This window comes from Drosophila teissieri, chromosome 2L (assembly GCF_016746235.2).
Source record: "Drosophila teissieri strain GT53w chromosome 2L, Prin_Dtei_1.1, whole genome shotgun sequence".
Lineage (NCBI taxonomy): Eukaryota > Metazoa > Arthropoda > Insecta > Diptera > Drosophilidae > Drosophila > Drosophila teissieri.
The window spans coordinates 17,796,667-17,819,818 of record NC_053029.1 but is presented as its reverse complement, the minus strand read 5'-3'; the positions used below and the strand labels follow the sequence as shown (position 1 = coordinate 17,819,818).

The following is a 23,152-nucleotide window of genomic DNA, read 5'->3' as shown; positions in this document are numbered from 1 at the left end:
TTCATCTCGTATAAAACTGGTCGGTTTAACAGTCCCATTAAAGGAAAGCAGTAGTTTCAGAGGGAAGCACTAATGAAAATATGTTGATGTGCAGTTTTCCAAAGGTTATTGCGACCTTACAACCCAGAAACCACCAAGAAGACTGCTCTTAAAGGATTTGTTTTGTCGCCTAAAACTCATATCTTGAACTAATTGAATGAATTTCCACTTCATAGATTCGAAATAATATTTACCATCAGAATTGGTAGACAACTGTGCCCAGTTTATCGAAAGCCTCTTTCGGATAATTGGGTTACTGGGATTGAATAAGTTCAATTAAATTTAAGTGCCAGCACCTCCCGGATTTTTGCAACATTTTGACCAAAACCGCTTGGAACTTGCTGTTTTTATTATTGGGCGGGTCCCAGAAAGTCATAAATTCTGCAACATATTGACATGCACTTCGAACTTTTAGTGCTGGCAGAATAAAACCCCATCCCACAAGCAAAACTGTTCCAGAAAAAAGGTAGAAAAACTGTTTTGATGGATGCTCTTGTTGTTTGCCGTTTGGCCAAGTGGCCAATGGTCAGTCGTATTCGTATACACTTTCAATTGACTTATGTCTATGCCATATGGGACTAATAAACTTGGGATCAGCAACTTAGATATTGTAAAATATGTTTTGAAAAATGAAATATTTGTTTATTTCTAAACGTGTTTAAACTTTGATATTATACTTTTTTCTTTAAAATCTTAGATATACAAATACAGATCTACATTCCATTTATATTTTCCCTTTCTAGTAGAATTTAATGAATTACATTTTATTTACTTTGCCATCTATCTTACAAAATCCTAAAGAGTGTTCGGTTACAGTACAGTACACTTTTAGAGACCATCCCATCTCAGATTTCTCGGTGGAATCTGGACTCCTACTGCTCCTTGCCTGTTTGGCGTTTGTTTTTGTTGATAAAACAATTGTTTGCAAATTGTTGAACATGGCAGTCAGTGTGGCCTTCGGAAAGACAGTCACTGATAGAGACGCAGACTGGCGAATGGGCGAGTGGTGAGCAATTTCCATCGACAGCATCCCCCTATTTATTAATATCGATTGATGACCAAAGTCGCCCACCCTCACAAAGATGCAGATGATGAATGGGGATAAGGTTCGTCCAGGCTTATGGAGCATAAATATTTGATGTGGCTTTTTTGCCCGGCAGTAAGATGGCTTTTAAGCGGAACTATTTGGCTTGGGTAATGCCCAAGATTGGACTCACCTGCGTGGGCAACACAATGAGGGCGACACAAATCATGATGACCATATAGAGCTGCGAGGGCCAAATGTCCGGCACAAAGTCACCGTATCCCACTGTGGAGAAGGTCACAACCACATAGTATGTGCTCTGAAAGAGATTCAAATGTCGATGGCCGGCGCGCTGAAAGTGCTGGATACCACAAACGCTGGGGATAAATAAAATATGATTATATCGAAGGATGATTTCAGGGGATGTTGGGATCCCATTACCTCGTGAAGACCAAACACAGCAGTGTGGCCGATAGAATGGTCAGCTGCTGGGAGAGGGCTGACTGGGACTTTTGCATGGCGCGATGGAGGTCATTCTATTGGTTATAGGACATTAGATAAATGTCACATTGGGATGAAGACAGCGGTTCTACTCACAAACATGTTCTCCAGCGATCGCTTGGCCAGCCAGCAGTTGAGGAAAATGGGAATGAACAAATTTCGTAGCGGGGGATGAACAATCTGAAAGGATCAACACCGCTGAACAGCCTGTACTATAAAGTCAAGCTAGTACCTACCGTAAGTGCAAAGGGTATTGTCGTGACTAATTCTAGTATAAAGTGAAATGAGAGTATCTGCTGCCAGATGTTGCCCTGAAATGGTTCGATTCGTTTACAAGACTTTGTTGTACCAGTATTAAGTTTATGGCGGGTGTATACCTTATAGCCTAGATATGTGAGAACCAAGGATTGCGTTAGCGACACCATGGCTAGAAGCAGCTGCAGGACCCAGAGCACTGTTGGCCGATTCACCCAGAGTATGGCGTCCCAGTTGATGATGGGGTTCTCCTGGAACTCCTCCTCCGTCAGCTTGGCCGAGATGATGAACTCCGTCTTATTGCCCACTTCGCAGCCATAGCTGTGGTATACATGTGGTATTCGGATATGTTTTAATCACCGGACAGTTCCCTAACCATGTAAGGTTATAACTTACCATGTTATAAATGTTGGATTTTTATCCAATATCACACGTATTATGTAGAGAACACACGACAGTAACTTAAGGAATAAATCGGCGATTCGTATGCGCAGGCCTTTTTTGCGAAGCGGAATAGGAAATGCGTTAGAATTTGGGTCAGTTGAGTGAATAACACCGTCTGCGAATGTTGGTCGAGTGGGTTGCTCCCTGCGGCCCCGAAAAATAAATCCCCCTCAATCGAGACTTGTTTACCTGTTCAATTATTTTCCCTCCACATCAATATTTACTCAAGATTATCGAATTCGCCTTTCCAATGTCATTCGTTAGTCCGTCCGTCCGTCCGTCTGTCTGCCTGTGTCTGTGTGTGTATGTGTGTTTGGGTTTGTGCGTTTGTCTGTGTGCCGGCGGTTGTATCCTGGCAGGATACGCCGTACATCCTTTTCCAGCCCAGCCCGCCACTAATCAAATTCAATTAAATACTACCTTGTTGATCGTTGTAATTAATTCAAATGTTTTGGTTAATTCATGGGCTATACTTGGCTGCTGATTACTTACTTGAACGCTGATTCTTAATGAAATAGAGTTGCAGTCTTTCTTTGAATGTGTTTTCGTTCACATAGTACTCCACACGAACTCTGCAAGAAAAAGAGCAGAAAGTAGCGCACTGATGATTGAGATTCCAAATTGAATTGTCGAACAAAGCCTTTGCAAAGACCCTTGTTCGCCATCACGCCCTCAGCCCCGCCAATCGAATTCCCCCATCTCTGTGGCGCCACTCGCTGCACTTGACAATTGATGCGCTTACTTGCCACATTAAGCGACGCAGCTGGCTGCGCACTTCACGATACCTTATTACTTTACACTGGGAACAAATTATAGAAATAAAACGGAATAAAGTCCTTCAACATCGTGCGAGTCATGAAAATAAATCCACATATTTTATTTGCTAAATCCGCACAGTGAAGTGTGCCCTCACTTAGACAAGCAAATATGATGCTATTTAATAGTTCTATAAATGGTTATAGGTACTTGCTCTCAAAGATGGTGTATCGATTACCACATACCATATCCATAAGTTAATAAAGTTTATATCACGTATAAACAGCGATATAAGTGTATTAAGTAAAGTAAAAATATGCCACTGTGCAAGCATAGTTAGTGCGTGCAGTTAAGTATCTTAAAAGCATAAAGGGATGGGATGGAACAAGGAAAAGATGGAACTGAGCACATGGCTGCCGTGCACACACGTGACTACCTTCCGGTCGCCCTTTGTCTCCACATCCTCTCATCGCTCAAGGACGAATGGCGTCTGCACGGCGTTTTCGCCCGGGAAAGCGCGCCGCGAGTGGGTTTCCTTCATGGACTAGTTGTGCCTGGGGCAAAGGAAGAGATGTTTTACTGAATTAGATCAAAGGAGCTTTCTTTCTTTGCACACTTATATAAAGCATCCGTCCTTCAGCTACGGAGCACGCCTGGCTCTTGCGACTCCTTTAGTTTGCGTTTGAACTCTTTATAGCTTTATGTTTGATAACCCTTGACTGCAGCTGCCGCACTGCTGGCTTAAGTGAACAACGAGTCTAACCACTCCGGCGCACATGGCGTATGAGCAACAAAACGTGGGACTTAAGCTGCTCCCACAATTTTTGGGTGGCTCAATGTAGTTCTTGTGCGCTGCCCCAGTTTTGCATTTGGCGTCCCATAGTCTGAATACTCAAGCTAGCCGCATCATAAGAGCTAAGCAAACATTTTTGCGGGAGCTTTCTGCACTTGACCGCACGGAGACATTGCCCGTATATTTGAAATCCACTTTGGGTTCAAGTAATTAAAAAAGAGCTGCTTGAGCCGGGGCACAAAGGAAACCTAGGAGAGATTCAATTAACTGGTTGCCACCTTCTTGGCCTTTGTTTTGGCAGCTCTCTGTCGCAGCTCATTTGGGAAGATTTCGGTGAATATTCATGGTTCATGGGGGTTAATGCACCGGAGCCGGGGAGGAAACTGTAAGAATAGTTCAAGTCAAGTGGCCGCTGCCGGGAGCAGAGTTGGCGCCGAAACGGCTCCTTGGGGGCCATTTCAAAGACCTAGGACGATGACTGCGAGTGCGAGTGCGTGGCGAAATTAACGAGCATGGCCCAAACCACCATCCAAGGCCATCCGAGCACATGCAAACATACAAACATACGCACACTAGCAAATGACCAATCAGTTATGACCCGGCCAGAAGCGCCAACGTGCGACGTTCCACTGCATACAATCAACTCTGACCTGCCCCGAAGGATATTTCGCACTTTTGTGCGGTTTGTGGCGGCAGGTTCATTCATCCCTAGCCGCTTTTCCGGCCATTGAACGCGGCACCATCGTACCAAGTTCTGGCCAAGAAGGGGTCACCAATCACTTGTCACTTGTTAGCCATTTTAACACGCTTTAAGTCTTTAGTGGCGCCCATGGAGCTGTGCGTATCAAATGGATTTCGCATTTCTTTTATACACGCTGAAGCGTAATCAAAACTGAAAACTATTTGCATAAAGTTTGATTGCAAATAATTCCAAAAACAAAATAATTGCGAAAATGCAGAATGCTGGTGGAAATTTAACTTTAAACGTAAAACTGCGGCTTGGCCGCAGAAATTGAAAAACGACAAACGTGTCGTGTGGCAAAATCGCGGATTATTAAAATCGAGGTCGTAAACTTAATTACCGGCGTTGTTTAGAGCTTTAGTGAACTCATTGCTTATTTATGCGCCACTCAAATTAAGTGGACGGTTAGAAATACTTTGCCAACTATTCGAAATCCTCTTATAGTGGGCATTTTCATTTTCCTTTCTTTAATGCTTAATTTTTTAACTTTTGCATATACCTAAGGGTTGAAAAGTAATATAAGTTTCAGAACAGATTAATGCCTTTTGTACTTGCTTTGGAAATATTCTGCCAAACTTAGAACTCAAGTTCCATTTTTTTTGGGAATCTCGCTGACTAGGATTTCTACGAATATGCTTTTAACTAACATGTTTGCAAGTTTTAATAATAGCATTTATTTGTTGGCATATCTTTTGGGTGAACTTTTTAGCATAGAATAATTGGATTTATACCCGCAGGATCCCGCATTTTTCCTATGTGAAGTTTGTGCCAGAGCCCGCAAAGTTAACAACTTTTAAAGTATCCCCCAACTGTGGCTTAAAATGATTCCTTTCTTAGCTCATCCAGGTTTTCATGGACCTGAGTGGGGAGCACTACCTGGGCCACGTTGAGCTGGGGACAAATTGCACGTTAATGTGTTTTTGTTGTGCCATCATTTGATTATCCACAGATATTGAGTTTAAAGCTGGCTAAAATGGCGAATGGGCGAATGGGCAGCCCGCGGCTGGATGTGCTTAGATTGTTTTACCTTCATTGATTTTTGATTTGGCGCTTTTTAAAGAAAATTTGATTTAATTTCGTGTGCGTGGTAGGCTCGGGTTTCTGTATTTTGACGAGATTTGATTACAACTCCTTGATGAAATTGCGCCAGTAAGAAGGTAGCGAGGCGATGGCGAAATGGCAAAGCCAAGCAAATCAAAGGCCACAAAGGAGACCTGCGAGAGAGCCTAGGGAAACATCATTTTTGGGCCTGGCCAACACAAAGGATTGGCGGACAAAGGACGCCATTCAAGCCCATGCGTGGTTTCAGGTGGCTACAAATTGCATCCTTTGAAGGATCGACCGCGGCTATCCTGTTTTTGTTTGTTCTCGGCTCCAGCATGTTTATTGCCGCCCTGATGAGGCACTTCTATATCTCCGTTGAAGTCCATTAGGGAAGCGCTGCATTGATTGCTCCTCGTAAAAGCTAAGAGCTCTTAGCCAGAGATACACACTTATTTATGTGTTTGTAGATGACAGCTTACCAGGGGCGGAATTCCGGAAATCTCTCAAGATGAGAATGCATTTTGCTTCCGGCACTAATTTGTTATTTAAAGTGCAATAGTGTCTTTTGTTTGCTTAAATATTTATATAGATATTCCTCTGCGAAAAGCTACACAAATAATTCCTTGTTCCGCTTTACTAATGTCTGCTCACTGGACAAAATGTGAAATGAAATCTTAATAAATAGGATTCCTAACTAGACTGGTAAAACCACACGTAAAGCTGGCTACATTTTTGCTTCAATAAAAGAGAATGAGAAAGAAATGAGATTTGGTTCTTACCTAAGAAATCAATATATAGTGTGAAAATACCCCTGCATATTTCTGACAGTGTTGGCTTTTAGTTGAAAGCTTATTTGATTATAAATCGACGCCTTGTCACTGCTTTGACCTGTTAATGGCCCAAATCGAATTTCGAATTGAGTTACGACGACACACGCGGCGTATACTAGATTTCGAGGACCCCGCGGCGTATACGCGATGTCGGCTTACCTGGGTATTCGATCATAGGAGTCCCACGAGGAGAGACAATTGTAGGACGAATTGCGACTGTTGCCCGCCATGTTGCATAATAGATGATCCATTGGCTCGAATGACCGCGGCTCAAAGCACTTTGGGTAATTTCACGTTTTGATCACTTTGTGAAATTGCATTGCACTCTGGATGGTTATACTGATATGTATGGGTGGTCTATTCTAGTTTGGACCCTTTAGTATGTAATATCACACTTGTTTAATTCCAGCACTTCTGGCCAACTTCAACTTCAACTTTAATCAAAATTGATTGCCCTAGTCGGGCAATTAATTTCACTGTTTGAACACGCAATTGAGGACAGAACGCATGTACACACACGCCGGCATACACTTATTTATAGCTTGTTTAACATGATTTTTTGTTGCCCGCCATCTGGGTGTTGTTGCGTCCTCCCATTGTGTGTTCTTGTGTTCTTGGCCATTTAATAAATTTATAGCCCTAACGGCCGTAGCCTTGAAAAGCAATGGCAGCGGCGGAAATGGATGAGCATGATATGGCAAGCATTGTGCCCTCATTTTGTCATTAAGCCCTGCTTTTACACTTTTTATAATTTGACGCGTTCTTACTACACTCGGCGAACATTATTTTCCACTTCCACTTTCAGTTTACGCATTTAATTAAAATGTATGAATTGACTGGAATTCCCCCGGAGTTCAATTGAAATTTTATACATTATTTAAGGTGCTCTGCGGTATTCAATGCCTTTATTCATTTTGATTGCTTTTTAATTGCGAATTCATGTTCACCGCGGCAGGGGAAATTCGCTTAAGTCTCGTTACGGAAGTAACAGGCAGTTGAACACGTTCAGTGTGAGTGATTTGAGGCCAAGAGTGATCCATTGGCCTGGCCCAAAGGAGTCAATAAAATTGGTCGCCTTTAACCTTCGCTGACAGACACAAAGCCAAATCATCAGACGTGACTTGAAAAGTCTGCTAAGTGACACATTGACAAATGACAGAACCAAGTGCCGTCTGTCTAAAGAACATTGTGCGGTTTTCATTCTGCTTGCTAAATTTCTCTTCCTTAAAGCGTTTTCGCCCTGGACCTTCCCTATTTGTAATTTAAATAGCCCCAGGTCTGGTCTTAAGCCATCTGCCACCTCGCTTTATGGCTTTCGATGTGCCCGGACTCCAATTAAAAAATCTCAGCGAAAACTCTAAAAGCTGTACTCGTTGCTTTCTTAGTCGTTTTGGTGCGAACTTTGAACTTTACTGTCTGCACTTTCGCTCTTGCCACTGATGGCGCAGATTGATTCACTGCTTCTACTCTCGAATGCATTTATTCTTTTATTCATTCTGTCTCCAAATGCAATTTGCATGGCAATGGCTCGTCGTGAATTATTTAGGCGTTCGAAGTGATTAATCGAAGTGCTTTCTTTGGAAATCTTGTGCGTGCCGTCTGTCTGCCGCAGATCAAGCATACGCCCTGTTCGCGTTAAGTATCCGCGGGTAATGCTTCTGATGTGTGATGTGGCACTTTTTCGTGGTCCCCGCAATTACGGTAATTGGCCTGTCCCGCGGCTAACACCTAACGCCTTTATGGGCTTCAGTTCAAGGCCCGAACGGTGTGGGTCCCGGGGGTACAAGTAACCCAGTTCCTGGGCTTAAAGGGCGCAAAACAATGCACAGAAATATCACCTCAACCATATGATTTGGGGCAGCCCGAAAATATTGTTCAGTAACCAAATTTCGGGGTTGTAAGGATAGAGGGTATACGCCCTCTGGCAAGCCCTACCAAATGAAAAGGCTCTTAAATTAAAATTAGGTAAAATTGAATTGAACAGCAGGCAATAATTTATTCATTTATGATCCATTTTCCTGGCTGAGCCTTTTGTTTTCCCCATCAAGGAAGTACTGCGAGTGTTCCACCCGAGTTTATTTCTGGTTCCCGCATGAGGGTTAATTTTAAAACAAGCCCCGTGACGACGCCACTCCGTCTGCCCGTCTACCCGTCTGTCTCACAGCTCATTAGGTTTATCGATTGCCGAGATTGGAGCAGTCTGCCATGCCCCAATATCCTTGACGGCAGACAGAGGGAAACCATAAAGTTCCGTTGGAGCAGTCAAAGGCGTGTGTGTTGCCTAAATGTATGCAAACATTTGCATTAACACTTGGCACTCGAATGGGATGCTAGTCCTTCGAGGACCCGGAGCGAGAGATACAGGATCGTTGAACTGGCAGCTCACAAACAAATCAATTTGGCTGCACAAAATTTAAATAATTTCGCAGAGCAGCGCTTTTGTTTCATTGTCCAGACAGTTTGGCTTTGTTTCGCTGGCGCTGCTGGCATTTGCATACCGAAAATATCTTTATTCATTTTGGTGAGCCAAGCGAATAGAAATTGGTAATCCGGTGACCTTTGCCCGCTGCTCCTACGGAAGTCCAAAGACGTCACAGTTCATGAACTCTTTCGGTGGACTTTTCGGGCATCCCTGCCCATTGCCCCCTGCCCGCTGCCCCCTCTACCCCTTTCCCACTCATTGCTTTTTATGCTCATTCTGCTGGCAGTTTATGTCCCGGCTTTATGTGCAGCATAATAAACTTGATGTCTGAATCGCTTAAATTGAGTGAAGGTCGCCTTTTAATGGTCCTGTATCTTGATTGCGCACAAAACCCCAGAAATATGATGGGATCAAATGAATCCCGCTCGCCTCTAATGCTGCACATTCCATCGGCCTGGAAGTGGAAATGGCTTTGATGTGTTCATAGCAGCTGCTCACTGGAGCAGACCCAACTTGCACTCGCATTTCGCCAAATTAGCCTTTCAAATCATAGGAGCCATCTCAAACATATTGCCATTTCCCACGCGATCGAGCCATTTTCGGTTTGCACATAACCAGGCTCTTGGGAACAAGGGAGATACTCGCTTCTGATTGTTGTCTGTTTCGGAAATTACAAAGAGGGAATAAAGTTTTAAGATAAAACAGAAATTGCAATTTGATGGGCCTAAGCTAACACGAAGTTGATATGATCTATCATATGAACTAACAAAAATAGAGAGTATATTTCCTCTCTGATTTTGAAGTGTAATATGCGTTATTTGTTTAAAAAACTGTCATGGCTTTTGTTTATTTTCCACAACTTGTTGAACACTACTTTAGTTCTACGTTTGCTGTTTTTCCCCATTGCGTGTGCTTCCCCGATTCGAGTGAAAGTTGGCACGCGCCAACAAAACGCGGGGAAAGCGAAAGCGGGGGGAGAGTGAAAGAGAGTGAAGGACACGAAATGGGGCGGGGGAAAGGACTTGCGGCAGTAGACAGCGGCACGCCTTGGCTGTCGGCCGACAAAAATGCGCAACAGTTTTAAAAGTAGGCGTCAACCAGCGGGCACGACATGTCGGAACAGAAGGGACAACAAAGTGGAAGGAATAACAAAGGACGAGGAAGGAAGTGGAGCTACGAAGACGGGCAGACAAACTGTTGCTTCTTCCCCCTTTCGGCTTAGCATATTTAATCGTGCGGAAGCAATCGATTGCCGCAAAATGGGGTAAAATGGTGGGCAATTTGCCCCTAATGACGTCATTACATGCAACAAGCAAACAACAAGACAATCCAAAGGCCGCAGGGTATTCCTTGCCACAAAGAAAGGCTAATGTCTGCACCGGCATCCCGTTCATAAATCAATGCTCTAAACTTGGCCAAAACCGCACGCGACCCTTTCTCGGCCAGCGCTGACCAGCAGTACTACACAGAGAGAAAATATCGTGGAAACTATTATTGCAAAATGTGAACTTTATAAAAAATTTGTTTTGAAGTTAATAATTATTCCTATTCAACATTAACACAAGCATTTAACATCCTGAAGTCAAACTCGTCAGCTAAAATAATAGATGTTTTTATGAGAAAACAAAGAAATAAAGCAGATAAAATAATAAAAACAACAACAAAAACATAACAAAAATCTAACAAGGTTAAGAAATTGAGCCCCAAAGTATAGGATTTGGCTCTCTGTGCATCAGGAGCGGCGCAAAAAACTTGAGTAGGCAGCACGAATTTATCACTTGGCCAGCTTAATGGCTCTTGCGCCGAACAAAAGCGTATTACACAGCGTTTAGCATGTTGTTTTTACACTCCTCGTTTAAACATTTCACTTGGTTCCTCTTTTGTGGTCGGAGCGTGTGGTTGTAAGTGTGAGGGTGTTTATGGCCCAGTCAGCGGAATAAAAGAGAAGCGCATTAAATGAAACATGGGCCGAAGGTGAAGTCCTTCGGCTTAAGTAAGTCCTGATGACTGCGAAATGAAGTCATAGGCAAAGGAAGAAGGAAGTGAAGCAGTACGTGGAACTATATTAGCAATTCATCAAACGCTAAATTATTTCTTCAAAAGAATTTTAATTGGTTAAAGATCTAAACGTTGAAATGAAGCAAAGATAATCTCTGCCAACAGAGACGAATTATGAAATTAATATAATCTTATACTAATATAATTTTAACTAACTATTACTTCTGTTGAATACATGTGGATCTACCCAAAAGAGGACTTTATCTAGTTAATTACATTTTTTATTAAACAGCTTGGAATACGTTTTCAATTAATGTGCCTTTATAATGGAAAACGGCTTTCACCTTTGGCCCAAATTGACTTCTGTTTACCAGTCCCTCCCCTCCCCCCTTCCCTTTGTGTACGCTTTTGCCATTCCTCCCAAACTTTTGAAAATTTCTTGGCCAAATGTATGCAAATAGAAATGTCGCACATATTTCATAATTTTCATATTCTTCGTGCCGAAAAGCAATTTGCATTTGTGTTTTTTGTTCTTGCTGTTCGCGAACAAATTGGTTGCCATTTCTGTTTATCATACATGGAAATTCACAGGGCGAGCGAACGAAATGGGAATTATGGGCCAAATTAGCTTATTTGCCATTTGAATGTGCAAATATTTGGAAAAGTGCGAAACGCAAGTCGCTACGCATTTTTCATGCCCGACTGCAATCGTTTCTGGAATCGATGGAGCTTTAAGATCGTGAGGTTCACGTTGAGTGGGTATTTCGTTTATCTGCAGCTGTCAGTTAATTTCCGTTCAAGTAGCCATTAAAACAATCATGACAATGACGCCGCTTAGGCTCACCAATTCACCCACTCATAGATACACACCACACACACAGACACACAGAGCGATAGAAATGACATTTTATGGACTGCCATTAACAGCCTGTTGTAGCAGCAGCCATTTAATAATAATAAAATGGTAAAATACTACGAGTGGCAGAAATCCAAGCGAATAACTTAATTACACGGCAAACCAGCCAGGCGGCGACTTGTCAACTCTACGGAGGCAGCTAATTAAAGTCATCTTCTCCGGCTTCTCGGCCCATTGACTGATGTGGCAGCCCGCCCCTCGTTTCGATTACTAATATGGAATCCAATTAATCTTCCCCATTTGACTTAGTTTAGCGCACAACATGTGGCGCGTGTCAAGTCATCATAAATGTTTTCGACTTGCGGAAAGTTTGGCCAAAACTTTCTCCTGCCAAGTCAATTTGCTGGCAAGACTTCTGGCTGAATTGCCGCAAATTTTCAGTGACAACCAAATAGCAGTCTGCAGGAGCAGGACTAGTCCATAATCCCCATCAGCCAGGACTGATTAGTTGGAGCATTAAATTGGCTAATTGCAGAAGTGGCCGGCTTAAAACTGCGAAATTTACTTTTAGGGATTTTTAACGAGTATTTTGGTTTGCCTAATGCATTTCATTATTTTCTTCACTTCAAGCTTGTTAATGGCGGGAATGGTGTCTTGATTACTTATTTTGTGGATTACAATAGAATTTTTATTTTTTATTTTATTTTATTTTTTTCTGTTTTAGGGATACGATTTTTATCAGCAACGTTGGATGGCGACTTAAAATTTTTAAAAGAATTGCATCTTTTAATTTAGAATTTGCTCTATATTTATTTATATAATTAAAGATTTCGTATTTTATCACACTACTTCAAAAGTTCGACGAGTATTTTAAATATTTAACAATACAAACATTTTACTTCAATAATTTAAAAATTTCTTCTGTTTCACTGCCTAGTTATCACTTATTGTGCACAATCTTTGGTTTGAACTTCGAAAGGAAAAGCGTTTTTGAGAGCTTAGTTTTGAAAATAATTCGCGGTTGAAGCGTTAGCGCGCCTGTTTTAGATACGCTCGCCTCGGCGCTGTGATAAGGACTGAAGTCCTGCCGAGGACCTTGCTCGGCGAAAGGAAGTGGCGCAGGCTCGGAAAGCGAAACGGAAATACAGGAACTCACCACAGTGGTGGGTTGCGAGGGCGCCAAATGTACGAACCGGAAAAGTATCTGCCGGGTACACACTACTGTTACGCTGAATTTTAATAACAGAAGGCCAGTGGAGTTAACAGTGCGACTAGCAGCGCTGCTAGGTAATTAAACGATGTTAAGTTAACATTCCATAACATAAACGTGCTTTTAAAGGAATCCTACGTTTTTAAAGATTATTTTGTTTTAAAGTATTCTTGTTTTTAATTCTCAATTTTCAAAATTTTAGAGAGATTTTCGTCTATTTTAAAATATGTTTTTTTTAAAGCATTTGTTTCCATTTTCCATTTATTGTATACACCTTGTAATAAACAAACATGTAAACTAAACCTTTTACTTAATTATAATTATGTAACATAAATTAATATTATCTGAAATGTAAAAAAAAAAATCAATACAAATTATTTTATGAAAATATTTAAAATATAAACATATTGCAATTTCAATTGTATTTTTATTTACACCTTGTAAGAAAATCACATAATTACAGCTACGTATGAATGAACAACAAAAGTTCAAAAAGTTGTTTTCGTTTTATTGAACTTGTCGCTGTCTATAATTACCAATTTAAGCCTTTTAGCGGACTTAATAGAGGCCGGTCAGTTCGACAAGTCGGACCAGAAAGCGCGTAGGCAGTAAGCCTTATGATCAAGGCTTAGAATAAGCATTGTGATTCTGAAGTCTGTGCCACAAACACCAACAAACCCGAACGGGAAAAGCGTTTAAGGCGAAAGCTTTCCTTTAACAGTAGCTTTGAACTGCTCCATCGAAATTCCAAGTCGCGCTGTTAGCCAGGAAACTGCATAAATTAGTGCCGACATGTGAAGCAAAAATTCAATTAAAACTTTTTATTGACAAATTAGCATTAGGAATGCTGAGAAAGGACCTTGGGAAGGGGTAACAAATAAAGGAGCCAACCAATCAGCAAAAGTGACGAAGGGCACCCTTCCCCAATTTGAAGGCCATGTGAGATTCCCCTGAGCAGCTTACCTGTTGGGCTGGCTTATAAATACAAGTCCCGAGCCGCACGGTTAAGCAATATAACCTGTGGGTGGTGGGGGCGGTGGGCAGGGCACCCACATCCTGGCAGCGGCATCAATCATTCTGGAAGGCAACCGTTTCATTTGGTAGGCGAGTCAATCTTGTGAGCGCCACCTTAACCAATTACCTAACCGCAGATGAAAAACCGGGGGGAAATCGTGGGGAAAGGGGACTGGGCTGAGTTCCACCTTTGTTTGCTACCCAGATAAGACTTGCCACAAACATTCCGGCCTAAGTTATGCAGAGCGACGCACTCGAGCCTAACCGAACTGGAAATGGATCTGGACCTGGAGTGCTGGTGCCGAGTTCATAAAATATTTATTTATGCGGATGCTGCGGCTCGATCTGGGGGCCCAGAGACTGATTGAAATGGCGAACGAGTTCATTTGTGTGTCAGGAGGTCGTCTGTCTTCTCATTTGTTAAACGTTTTGTGCGGCTGACGACGTAGTACACATATACATATGTATAACCCTGGATTTGCGCAATAATCAATCATAATGAATGGCCAGGTGGAGGTGGACAAAGGGATACCGAGCCTCTCTCCACAAACAAAATGGCAAATTGGTTGCCCTTAAAGTTTGCTCTAACTCCCACCTTTGTGGCCCCAAAAGATTGAGGAAGTGGAAAGTTTTCTCCTTTACTTTAAGTTGGAAACTTTTACCCAACTCAGGTCCTGACGTATGTATTTATTGCCGCTGCCCTTGTTTTTTCAGCCATTAAAAGGAAAGGTGGGAAAAATGTTCACAAAGTCATAAATGCGTTCAACTTGGCTTTAATCCCCAGCGACTTTGAAATGAAAACCGAAAAAAGGGTTTTTTGTCCGCAAATTTTACTAAAAATAGTACAGTTGAAATAGAGATTTCCAAAGGTGTACTTACGAATCAATATACAATATATTGTCAAATGATTAAGTACCTGGAACAGAAAACAGTAGAATTAGGAAACAATACAGTACAGTGGCAGACTTATTTATTCCAAATTCATTTTAAATAGAATGCTCTAGGCATCTTGATTTCTAAGAGTCTATCAAATGGTGTTAATTGATACGCGGAGTCTTCTTAATCAGGGTTCACAACGGCGGCATACGAACATGCCAAAGACCATGCCCATTCCAAAGCAAATTACATAGGCCATGATTGTATTTACTAAAGAAAGGAATTTGAATATCACAACAGAACGAATTGAATTTACAGAGACTTACGCGGGTATTCTTGGCGATGAGGAAACCGACGATTCCACCAACAATGAAAGTTATAAACCGCTGCATATTTTTTAATAGAACTCCAATTCTCGAGATGTAAACGGAAAATTTGGTTTATTTAAGAGCATACGTAACGTACACTTCGTTCTGATTGTCGATAGAAAACTGAATACTTTAATTTGAGGCACAACTTTAGGAAAGAAAACCCCAAGGTTACTTGATTCCATTTTATTTACCTTAATAATTTATGCCACATTATTCTGGAAGAATTTTCTAAGGCGGCAACTATGTATTCTGCGATATCAGATATCCCACAACGCAGCCTATGATAAAGATTAAAATCCACTCCATTTCCGCCGATTAGTTTAATTTTAGATGTTAGAACGCCTAAAAAGTTCACAACGAATAAGTTAAAAGCTGACTTTACGTGAAAAGCCAACTAGTTAGATATAATTATGAATAAATATTCATTCAGACTAGTAAATAAGACCATTGAGAAAATCAATCCCAAACCCATTTCAATAAAGCATTTTTAATGTCTCAGCCCTTAAACTGAGTAAGGGTAACCAATAATCACGGCTTTCCAGCCAATTTAGTACAAATTTAGTGGTTTAGTAATTTATTTATTGTTCATATTAATATATTTAATTTTCCTCATAAATTATATAATTTTTAATTTGCTTTTTAGGGGCTTAGGCTCAGCACTTCCGGCAGCTCATCATTCCAATAATCACGCCCAAGGCAAAGGAGATAACGTGGGTCATTTTGCTTTTCTTACTTTGATTTCCGCAGTAAGGGACGAATTTAAAACGTTTGATACCAAATGCTAGCTTCCTAATCAAAATCCAGTACAGTCGGGATTTTGAATTTCAGAATGGCATTAGATTTCCGGCGATTTTTGTTTGACCCAAAGATTTCTCTCCTTTTCTTAGGTATTTATGGCCACCAAGTATCCCACCAAACAGCCAACTAGAAATGTGATTACCCAATCTACATCCATTTTTTAGAGGAAAGTAGTGGGTTTGAAACTTAAAAAGCCTAAAATAAACCAAAATTGATTGTTTTGAAAAAGCCTACCACAAATGCATGGGAGCTCTTACCTTTTTCTAATTGTGCTTGCCTACCAAATACCCCACTATACAGCCTACGATAAAAGTGAGAAACCACGAGTTATCCATAATTTCCTTCCCAAAGAATGAGTAATTTTGGTTACCAAATTGATAATTTTGAATTTTGTTCATTACAACGACAATGCTGTCAATGAAGTAGAGACCAATGGGTTTGCTTTTAATTTTATAAAAATGCATTTTACAAACCGTTTTGGATTTTAGTTTGGTAAAAAGTTGCATTAATAAAAATATTATGACCGTAGCATAGACATTAAAAAACAGAACAGCTAATGAGATTTTTCATATAACTGAATGGAAAAAGTAAATAATGAATAATAAAGATGATCCCCGTTGTGAGGATCGTGGTCGACGCAATAAGCTGGTCGGTTCTTTTTTCAGTATACTGAAGTAATCTTAAAGGGCAGGCATTAAAGAGCATAAATGTTTTATAAAGTAGTGTACGAAATAAACGTCAAATACTTAACTCACATCCAAAGGCAACACAGACCCCACTGTTCTAAATTTCCCATTCGGCTAACATCATTTTTCTGATTTTTTTTGGCGTCAAATTAATATTTTATTAGAGGGACCCTGTGATTGCGCGGACAGCTAATCCGAAATCCTTTGAAGATGTGCGACAAACCAGCCTGCCCCCCGCCCCCTCGGTGCTGTCCTCCGCCACCGCCTCCCTGTCGTCCGCCTCCCACCTTGTGGCAGAAGTTGAACTGCGTTCCGTGCAACCGATTCGTGTTCTTCATGATCGGGGCGGGCATCGGATTATACTGGGACCAAATGAAGAAGGAGGCCAAGAAGGCGGCCGAGGAGGCCCAGAAGTCGCCCAAGGAGAAGGAGAAGGAGGCCAAGGAGCGCGAGAAGAAGCAGAAGGAAAAGGAGAAGGCTGACAAGGAGAAGGCGGAGAAGGAGAAGAAAGAAAGGGAGAAGAAGGAGAAGGAGAGCAAGGGCAAGGAGAAGGGTAAAGAGAAGGGCAAGGAGGGCAAGTAACGGAAGTTAAGGATGGGCCCCCAAACGGCGATGTCAAGGAGCAGGATGCTTTCCCTCAAATTTCGAATCTAATCACATCGTTTCTACACTTCAAAAATTTCAAGTGCATTATATGGCCTACTTAACGATTACTATTGGTCAGTCCATTGCCGACTTGATGGAAGGCCTCTTTATTTACTATCTAGTGTCCACCCTAGTACTTCCAGATCAAGTAACAAGATCGGATGGAAAGTTTAACTGGAGAAAAGAAATGGCTTTGCGAAATTTGGATAACCATATAGGGCTTAAAAATATACAGCACCCTAAAATTTAAAATTTTTTTGCGAAATGGTGGTGATCTATGTTCTTCCCGATTAAGGTTTTCCGATACGTTAATATATTATTACAAATTGTATGATGAATACACTTAAACCTCCTACAAGGACCCAAAATCAGTAAATTTATTCAGGGCTCTTCAACAAATCATTTGCGTTTGCTGATTTAACTTCGGAATCATCATTACTCAAAGCAATTATAAAATATTTTATATAAATGTTCGATAACTAGAAAGCGATTCTGAGCTTCTTTCTATATCGGGCATAAAAGTGTGCTCCCAAAGATACTAATGATGATCCCAGATTATCTTTTTTTATTACAGGAATAGAATATAGCCGTAAAATATATAAGCAAATAAAATAAATAAGCATAGAAATATTCCTTAATTAGCATTTTCGGTTTTCCAATACGATGTGAGTCCCCTAAATCCCATATAAAAAACCACATTAAAAGTCTTTTACAGGACCAATTTTATAGCTGTTATAACAGAGGAATAGAGAATAGATCAATCGAATAAATCTGTATAGAATGCGGCAGTTAATTGTTCGATTGACAAATTGCTCTTTAGATAAATTTATCGACTGAGAAATTTCCTCTCCATTCCATTCTTCGGCGGACAAACTTATCGAATGGCATTTTGTCTTCCCTGGCTAACGCTGCAAGTGAATGGGCTACTTTATGGGAGACGAATCCAGGTTTAGCTCGATAGTGCCAGGCTTGGATGTTTGCTAATACCGCCGGTCAGATGGCAAATGGCAGATGGAAGATGGCGGATGGCGGATGGCAGATCGATCACTCCTACTCCTACTTCTTCGCCTTGCCTTCGTCCTTCTTTTTGGCGCCCGACTTGTCGTCCTTGTTGCGCACGAAGAGCACGCCCAGTCCCACCCCGATCACGAAGAACAGGACGCGGTTGCACGGCGTACAGTTGAGCCGGGCAAGGAGCGACGGCATCGGCCGGCACACCCTGCGGACCTCGGTACGCTTACAACAGGGCATGGCTGCGAGAGCTCGAAAGGATTTGCCACAATTTAGACCGAAACTGGAGTCGCTAGCTGATGGTTGTTGGATAGAAACCAAACACGGTATAAATTTTGTGTACGTCGAAAGTCTGATATACTGGTTGTAAAGCCAAATAAACACTGAGCTATGTCAGGGCTGCCGCGTTGACAGGACGTTGAACTGGCTTGAAGTTTTCCGACTCGACTACTAGATCAAAGACATTATCTTACGGCTTTTTGTGTAATTTTCGCATTATTGATACGCACCTAAGAAATTCGAGCCTTCTTATTTCTGATTTCTGCAAGACCTGCGAGTGTAGGTCTACTTCTTCTTGCCCTTCTCCTTGGGCTTTTCCTCCTCGGAAAAGGTCTTACCGTACCACAAACCCACTAAGACGCCCGCAAAAACCGCAGACAATCGCTCGCACATCAAATGCATGGTGTAGATAGATGATTACCAAAGGAAGACGGGAATGTCCTCGGAACAACTAATGATTTTTTAAGTTTACACAATTTTGAGTTTTTCCAGGTTCATGGAAGTCTACTGCTGCGGCCAAAACGGATAACTGAAAAGTGCCGGCACGAAGTTTCAAAGCCCATTAACCCAAATCTCACAGCCTGCTTTGGAGCACTTTCTACACAATTTAAATTATTGGGTTTGCGCACACTTAATTAACCGAACGAATCCAAAGGACAATTTAATTAGCTGGGATTACGTGTGTCCCTGGGCTGTGAAAACGCGAAATTAGAGTACCATTATACCACCTCTGTGGGAAACTTTTATTGAAATCGCCGCGTACTTTTGTCGCATGCAGCACAACATCATCAATGTGCGAAATTCAAATCAGTTGGGGGCACAACCCAAAAAGTATATGCGAATATACCCACTTATACCCCCGAAGTTAAAGATAGCTGTTTAAGATGATACAATACGCATATCCGTATATTTATTTAAATGCCTCGGAGCAAATCTTAATAAAACCATATAAACAGGGCTCTTTCGAAAGCATTTTCAGAGAAACTGTCGTACCGTTCAAATGGTCATTTACTTCAAACTTTGCCTTTTCTTGCCAATTGCATCGTCGACGTTGGAGTTTTGCTCGTGTCTACTAGAACGATTAACTAGAAGAGAAATTCGTTTAAGAGGACTTGCACATCGAATCGTATGGTATCGTATCATTTTGTCTAAATGGTGCACTTTTCCACCCGATTAAGCTATTTTCTTATCCCTACTCCTTGCCTTTCTCCTTGCCTTTTTCCTTGCCCTTGTCCTGGCCACCATCCTTCCCCTTTTCCTTCTCCTTTCCCTTGTCTTTGCCCTTGGCCTTGTCCTTGCCCTTATCCTTGTCGCCTCCATCCTTGGGATCTTCGCAGGGGAAGTTTTGGGCGTACCAAACGCCGACCATGGCGCCAGCCGTCAGGGCGGAAAGTCTGTCGCAAAGCATCCGCATTTTGGGGAGTATAAAACTAGCTAATCGGGGTATAAAATTTACAAATTTCGGAGACCTAAAATTTTAAAATTTTGAGTTGTGGTATGTTACCATAGGTTAAAATAGAATGAAAACAATAATAAAGCCTGCCTGATGGCCAAAGGCGTTTTTAGTTTCAACTACGTTGAATTTGGCAACTTAACATCCAAGAAATAACTTGGAGAATAGATAAAACAGTGTGAGGGGTTAAAAGCATTTTCTTCCTTGACAGGACCAAGCTTTCCCAAAGTGAGTTGAAAAATCCCATTTGGCTTATTTACACCCCAGCCGAACCAAACCACACAAGCCATAGAGTCCCCAAGTTTCTGGCGCTGCTTCGCTGTCACTCAGCTGCAGATAAAACCGAATGGCTGAGGTAACAACGGAAATCCTTTATTGCCTCTCTTTGGAAATAAGTATTTTACCTCTACTTGGTGTAGTCAAGTCCAACACTTTACATTCTTTAACTAAATGCTGCTACTGTCTGAAAACAAAATTTAGTGATAAATATGCAATAATTTGTTCTTTACTTTAGAAACATGATTTTAAGAGCATTGAATATCACAACTCGCTGAGTTCACAATGTACTCAGGACACAAAAGGGGGTATTGAGACATTTATAAATATATTTTTCAGTTTCTTAAGATAAGTTTAAAGGTTAGAACTTGAATTTGCACCATATCGACATTTATTTCTCTTAAACTGATTGCTTATAAATTATCTTGAGTAGTGAAAATCCGCTTGAACATAACTAGTTAGAACCCACAGATTGGAGGAACCAACCATCGAAGCAACGCCTGCGACTCCACTCACCTGGGGATCTGGAGGGCGATCTCGTCCAGACTGTCCGAGGGACTCATGGGCGTGCGCTCGAAGAGGCGCGAGGGGGCCAAGGTCAGGTGGCCGGTGGAGTCGCTGACACACTTGAACACCTTGGCCCCCCTGCGCTGGCGCTGCTGCTGGCGCTGCTGCTCCACGCGCTTCTTGCGCTTGTTCTCCTCGGCGCGCTGCAGGTTATGCAATCGAAAGAAGAACATTGACATTCTGCGGGTGGTGGTGGGTTGGTTTGGTTGATTTGGTTGATTTGTTGATTGGTTTTGTTTTGTGGGTGGGTGGCGGATGTTATGGCGAGTTGGTTGCAGAAATAATTTCAATTGCAGTTAGGTTCCAATGGTTGGGTTGATTTTCCGTTGAATTTCGCGCGTCATGGTGCACAATGTTTCGATTATTTTTGTTGAGGGAGTTGAGTTTTAATTGTTTTCATGTTTTTCACAAATGGTTATATTAATTTTGTTAGGCATTTCGCATTGTTTGCAGGCCGATTTCAGTTTTCATTGGCATCAAAAGCATGAGTTATTATGAAGCGTATGGTAAAAGCACAGCAAATTTACAGATCAAATATATGAATCGATTTTACAAGTGTTCTGTGGTGTGTGTTTGTTTTAGGGAGCTTTCTGCACTTCATGCAAAAAAGTATTAACAGAAATGATAAATTATTAACAAGGCGTTATAAATAATAGCTAGAATAAAACAACAATAAAATAGCATTAAATAGCAAGCTCTTGGTGTTTTTTAAGCAGAAAAGAGTGCCAGAGTAAATACGACACACACAGAAAACAAAATCATATTTGGCTAAGGATGGCTCAATAAGAAAAGGAAAGAAATTAATAATAATGATTCACTCAGCACTCAAACAGCTTAAGAAAAAGCAGCACATTTAATCCCAGCAAACCCGAGATTACAAAAGCAAACTAATGGCAAAACTAAATCAAGTAGAGAGCCATACGCTCGAGGGCGCAAACCAACTTCCGCAGTATCAATCAACTTTAAAGTGAAATGGAATTTTTAACAAAAATGTGGAAAACTTCCCAACTGACAGAAGGCAGCAACAAAGTGGCAACTGTCCGCAAACGGAGGACCAATGGCTTGAAAGCAGAAATGCTCCTTCCATTCCGGAAATTGAAATATGAACCGCATTCTGGTCGGAGTGTCCACGTCCCTTCGAAAATGCCGTTGAATGTCCTTGGGAGAGGCAGGAAATGGCGGAAGTTCTGTGGGTAAGTCCCGATTTCCATGGAACATAGGGCTGCAGCTCTCATTACTTTGATATTCCTTATGCACGAATCCAAAGCCAAGTTTTGCTGGCAAATTGATTGATTGATCGGCTGCAATCAGTTGCTTTCGCGAATACATATTTGCCGGCAATGAACCAATTCTCTTGTCATCAGCTCGAGATTTCCGTTCAATTAGCAGGCGAATTCCCTCCCTAACGAGCCTGGAGGAGTGGAGCTCCTGCTTGTGTCAAAAGTAAATTAATCGAAATTTGCATAAATTTGTTTTGGTCTGAATACATTGTCGCGTCGTCTGCCCCAATACTCCAAACACTCTAAGTGATTGCGTACCCGAAACTTAATTATAAAAGCCAGCGGAAAACGACATTGCGCTGGAGGTAGTGATGAGCTGGATAAGGACGAACACTCCGCATCATCATTAGCTGGTCCTCGAGGACCACTCCATTTGGTTAATTGCATCGGCATCAGCAAATATTTTAAAATATCTTCTTATGCAAAATTAACAACGCATTGAATCTATGCAGGGAATAGTTACTACATAACTTTGTTTATTTCACTAATTTCAAATATGTATTCATATAGAGCATTTTTTGATTAAACGTATGACAAAAAAGCTTATGAGATTTTGAGAAATCAATTCAATTATTCGGAAATTATTAGTTCTTAGTAAGGGTCGTTTAACCTTAGTGTCACCATTGTCAACTTCAGCAAGACAAGGCAATGGCATAAACAAACAGGGAAAAGGAAAATTAAGTACAGTTTTGGCTTCTTACTTTTTTGATGATTGTGCAATATCTCTAAAAGTTAGGTGTATACCAACTATAAGATAGCCGGTATCGAATTGTTGCTTTTGAGTGCTCAGATAGATTTCCTAAATGCATGAATACACATCTAACCTATTGGGCTTTTTCTTTAAAAACAGCAAATATTTAAAGGCCAAGCAGCTACACATGTAATCCAAATAATTTATTATACTCCAAAATGACGATGATCCAAGGCAAATTGTAAATAGGAAAGGCACGCAGATGAACAAAGAAGAAGCGAAAGTATGTTC

At 41.3% G+C, this 23,152-nt stretch overlaps 5 protein-coding genes and 2 long non-coding RNA genes across 18 annotated transcripts in view; 1 reads left to right on the top strand and 6 right to left on the bottom strand.

Annotated features, from left to right (window-relative positions):
- Positions 1-23,152, bottom strand: part of LOC122626629 (potassium channel subfamily T member 2) — a 95,018-nt gene that overhangs the window by 15,416 nt on the left and 56,450 nt on the right. For 6 of the 9 annotated variants that reach the window (XM_043806952.1, XM_043806957.1, XM_043806958.1 and 3 more), the window contains 7 exons: positions 2,756-2,835; positions 2,216-2,315; positions 1,942-2,140; positions 1,801-1,875; positions 1,661-1,744; positions 1,505-1,599; positions 1,257-1,440 (listed from right to left, as the gene is read on the bottom strand). In XM_043806952.1, the coding sequence (XP_043662887.1) occupies positions 1,257-1,440; positions 1,505-1,599; positions 1,661-1,744; positions 1,801-1,875; positions 1,942-2,140; positions 2,216-2,315; positions 2,756-2,835 (817 nt within the window). Of the gene's footprint in view, positions 1-1,256; positions 1,441-1,504; positions 1,600-1,660; positions 1,745-1,800; positions 1,876-1,941; positions 2,141-2,215; positions 2,316-2,755; positions 2,836-20,839; positions 21,034-23,152 lie in introns of all 9 variants that reach the window. The other 3 variants (XM_043806951.1, XM_043806959.1, XM_043806955.1) reach the window with 1 other exon arrangement.
- On the bottom strand, positions 14,747-15,540 carry LOC122626642. Of its 2 annotated transcripts, none has more exons than XR_006326719.1 (4): positions 15,367-15,540; positions 15,131-15,302; positions 14,845-15,074; positions 14,747-14,761 (listed from the first exon to the last, which is right to left on the bottom strand). It is a non-coding gene; the product is annotated as an uncharacterized LOC122626642 (long non-coding RNA). The 2 variants fall into 2 exon arrangements; XR_006326720.1 differs by having other exon boundaries at positions 15,131-15,295.
- On the bottom strand, positions 15,738-16,384 carry LOC122626643. The gene is made up of 2 exons (XR_006326721.1): positions 16,231-16,384; positions 15,738-16,168 (listed from the first exon to the last, which is right to left on the bottom strand). It is a non-coding gene; the product is annotated as an uncharacterized LOC122626643 (long non-coding RNA).
- On the top strand, positions 16,717-17,556 carry LOC122626637 (beta-mannosyltransferase 4). The gene is made up of 2 exons (XM_043806967.1): positions 16,717-17,378; positions 17,448-17,556. Exon 1 carries the CDS (start codon positions 16,870-16,872, stop codon positions 17,239-17,241), a length of 372 nt encoding a protein of 123 aa, XP_043662902.1. The 5' UTR covers positions 16,717-16,869; the 3' UTR covers positions 17,242-17,378; positions 17,448-17,556.
- LOC122626639 lies at positions 18,010-18,758 on the bottom strand. The gene has a single exon (XM_043806970.1). It carries the CDS (start codon positions 18,553-18,555, stop codon positions 18,361-18,363), a length of 195 nt encoding a protein of 64 aa, XP_043662905.1. The 5' UTR covers positions 18,556-18,758; the 3' UTR covers positions 18,010-18,360.
- On the bottom strand, positions 18,622-19,131 carry LOC122626641. 2 transcript variants are annotated; one of them, XM_043806972.1, is made up of 2 exons: positions 18,825-19,130; positions 18,622-18,762 (listed from the first exon to the last, which is right to left on the bottom strand). In XM_043806972.1, exon 1 carries the CDS (start codon positions 18,994-18,996, stop codon positions 18,880-18,882), a length of 117 nt encoding a protein of 38 aa, XP_043662907.1. In that variant the 5' UTR covers positions 18,997-19,130; the 3' UTR covers positions 18,622-18,762; positions 18,825-18,879. The 2 variants fall into 2 exon arrangements, with proteins under 2 accessions (XP_043662907.1, XP_043662906.1); XM_043806971.1 differs by having other exon boundaries at positions 18,625-18,765; positions 18,825-19,131.
- Positions 19,476-20,130, bottom strand: LOC122626638 (high mobility group nucleosome-binding domain-containing protein 5). Of its 2 annotated transcripts, none has more exons than XM_043806968.1 (2): positions 19,798-20,130; positions 19,476-19,679 (listed from the first exon to the last, which is right to left on the bottom strand). In XM_043806968.1, exons 1-2 carry the CDS (start codon positions 20,006-20,008, stop codon positions 19,603-19,605), a joined length of 288 nt encoding a protein of 95 aa, XP_043662903.1. In that variant the 5' UTR covers positions 20,009-20,130; the 3' UTR covers positions 19,476-19,602. The 2 variants fall into 2 exon arrangements, with proteins under 2 accessions (XP_043662903.1, XP_043662904.1); XM_043806969.1 differs by having other exon boundaries at positions 19,810-20,130.

Bases quoted from the DNA above. Each gene is read 5' to 3' on its own strand.
- LOC122626637 (XM_043806967.1), top strand. From the start codon at position 16,870: ATGTGCGACAAACCAGCCTGCCCCCCGCCCCCTCGGTGCTGTCCTCCG.
- LOC122626639 (XM_043806970.1), bottom strand. From the start codon at position 18,555: ATGCCCTGTTGTAAGCGTACCGAGGTCCGCAGGGTGTGCCGGCCGATG.
- LOC122626641 (XM_043806971.1), bottom strand. From the start codon at position 18,996: ATGCATTTGATGTGCGAGCGATTGTCTGCGGTTTTTGCGGGCGTCTTA.
- LOC122626638 (XM_043806968.1), bottom strand. From the start codon at position 20,008: ATGCGGATGCTTTGCGACAGACTTTCCGCCCTGACGGCTGGCGCCATG. The intron at 19,680-19,797 runs GCAAGGAGTAGG...TTTCTCTTCTAG, and splicing joins GGAAAAAGGCAAGGAGAAAG to TTAATCGTTCTAGTAGACAC.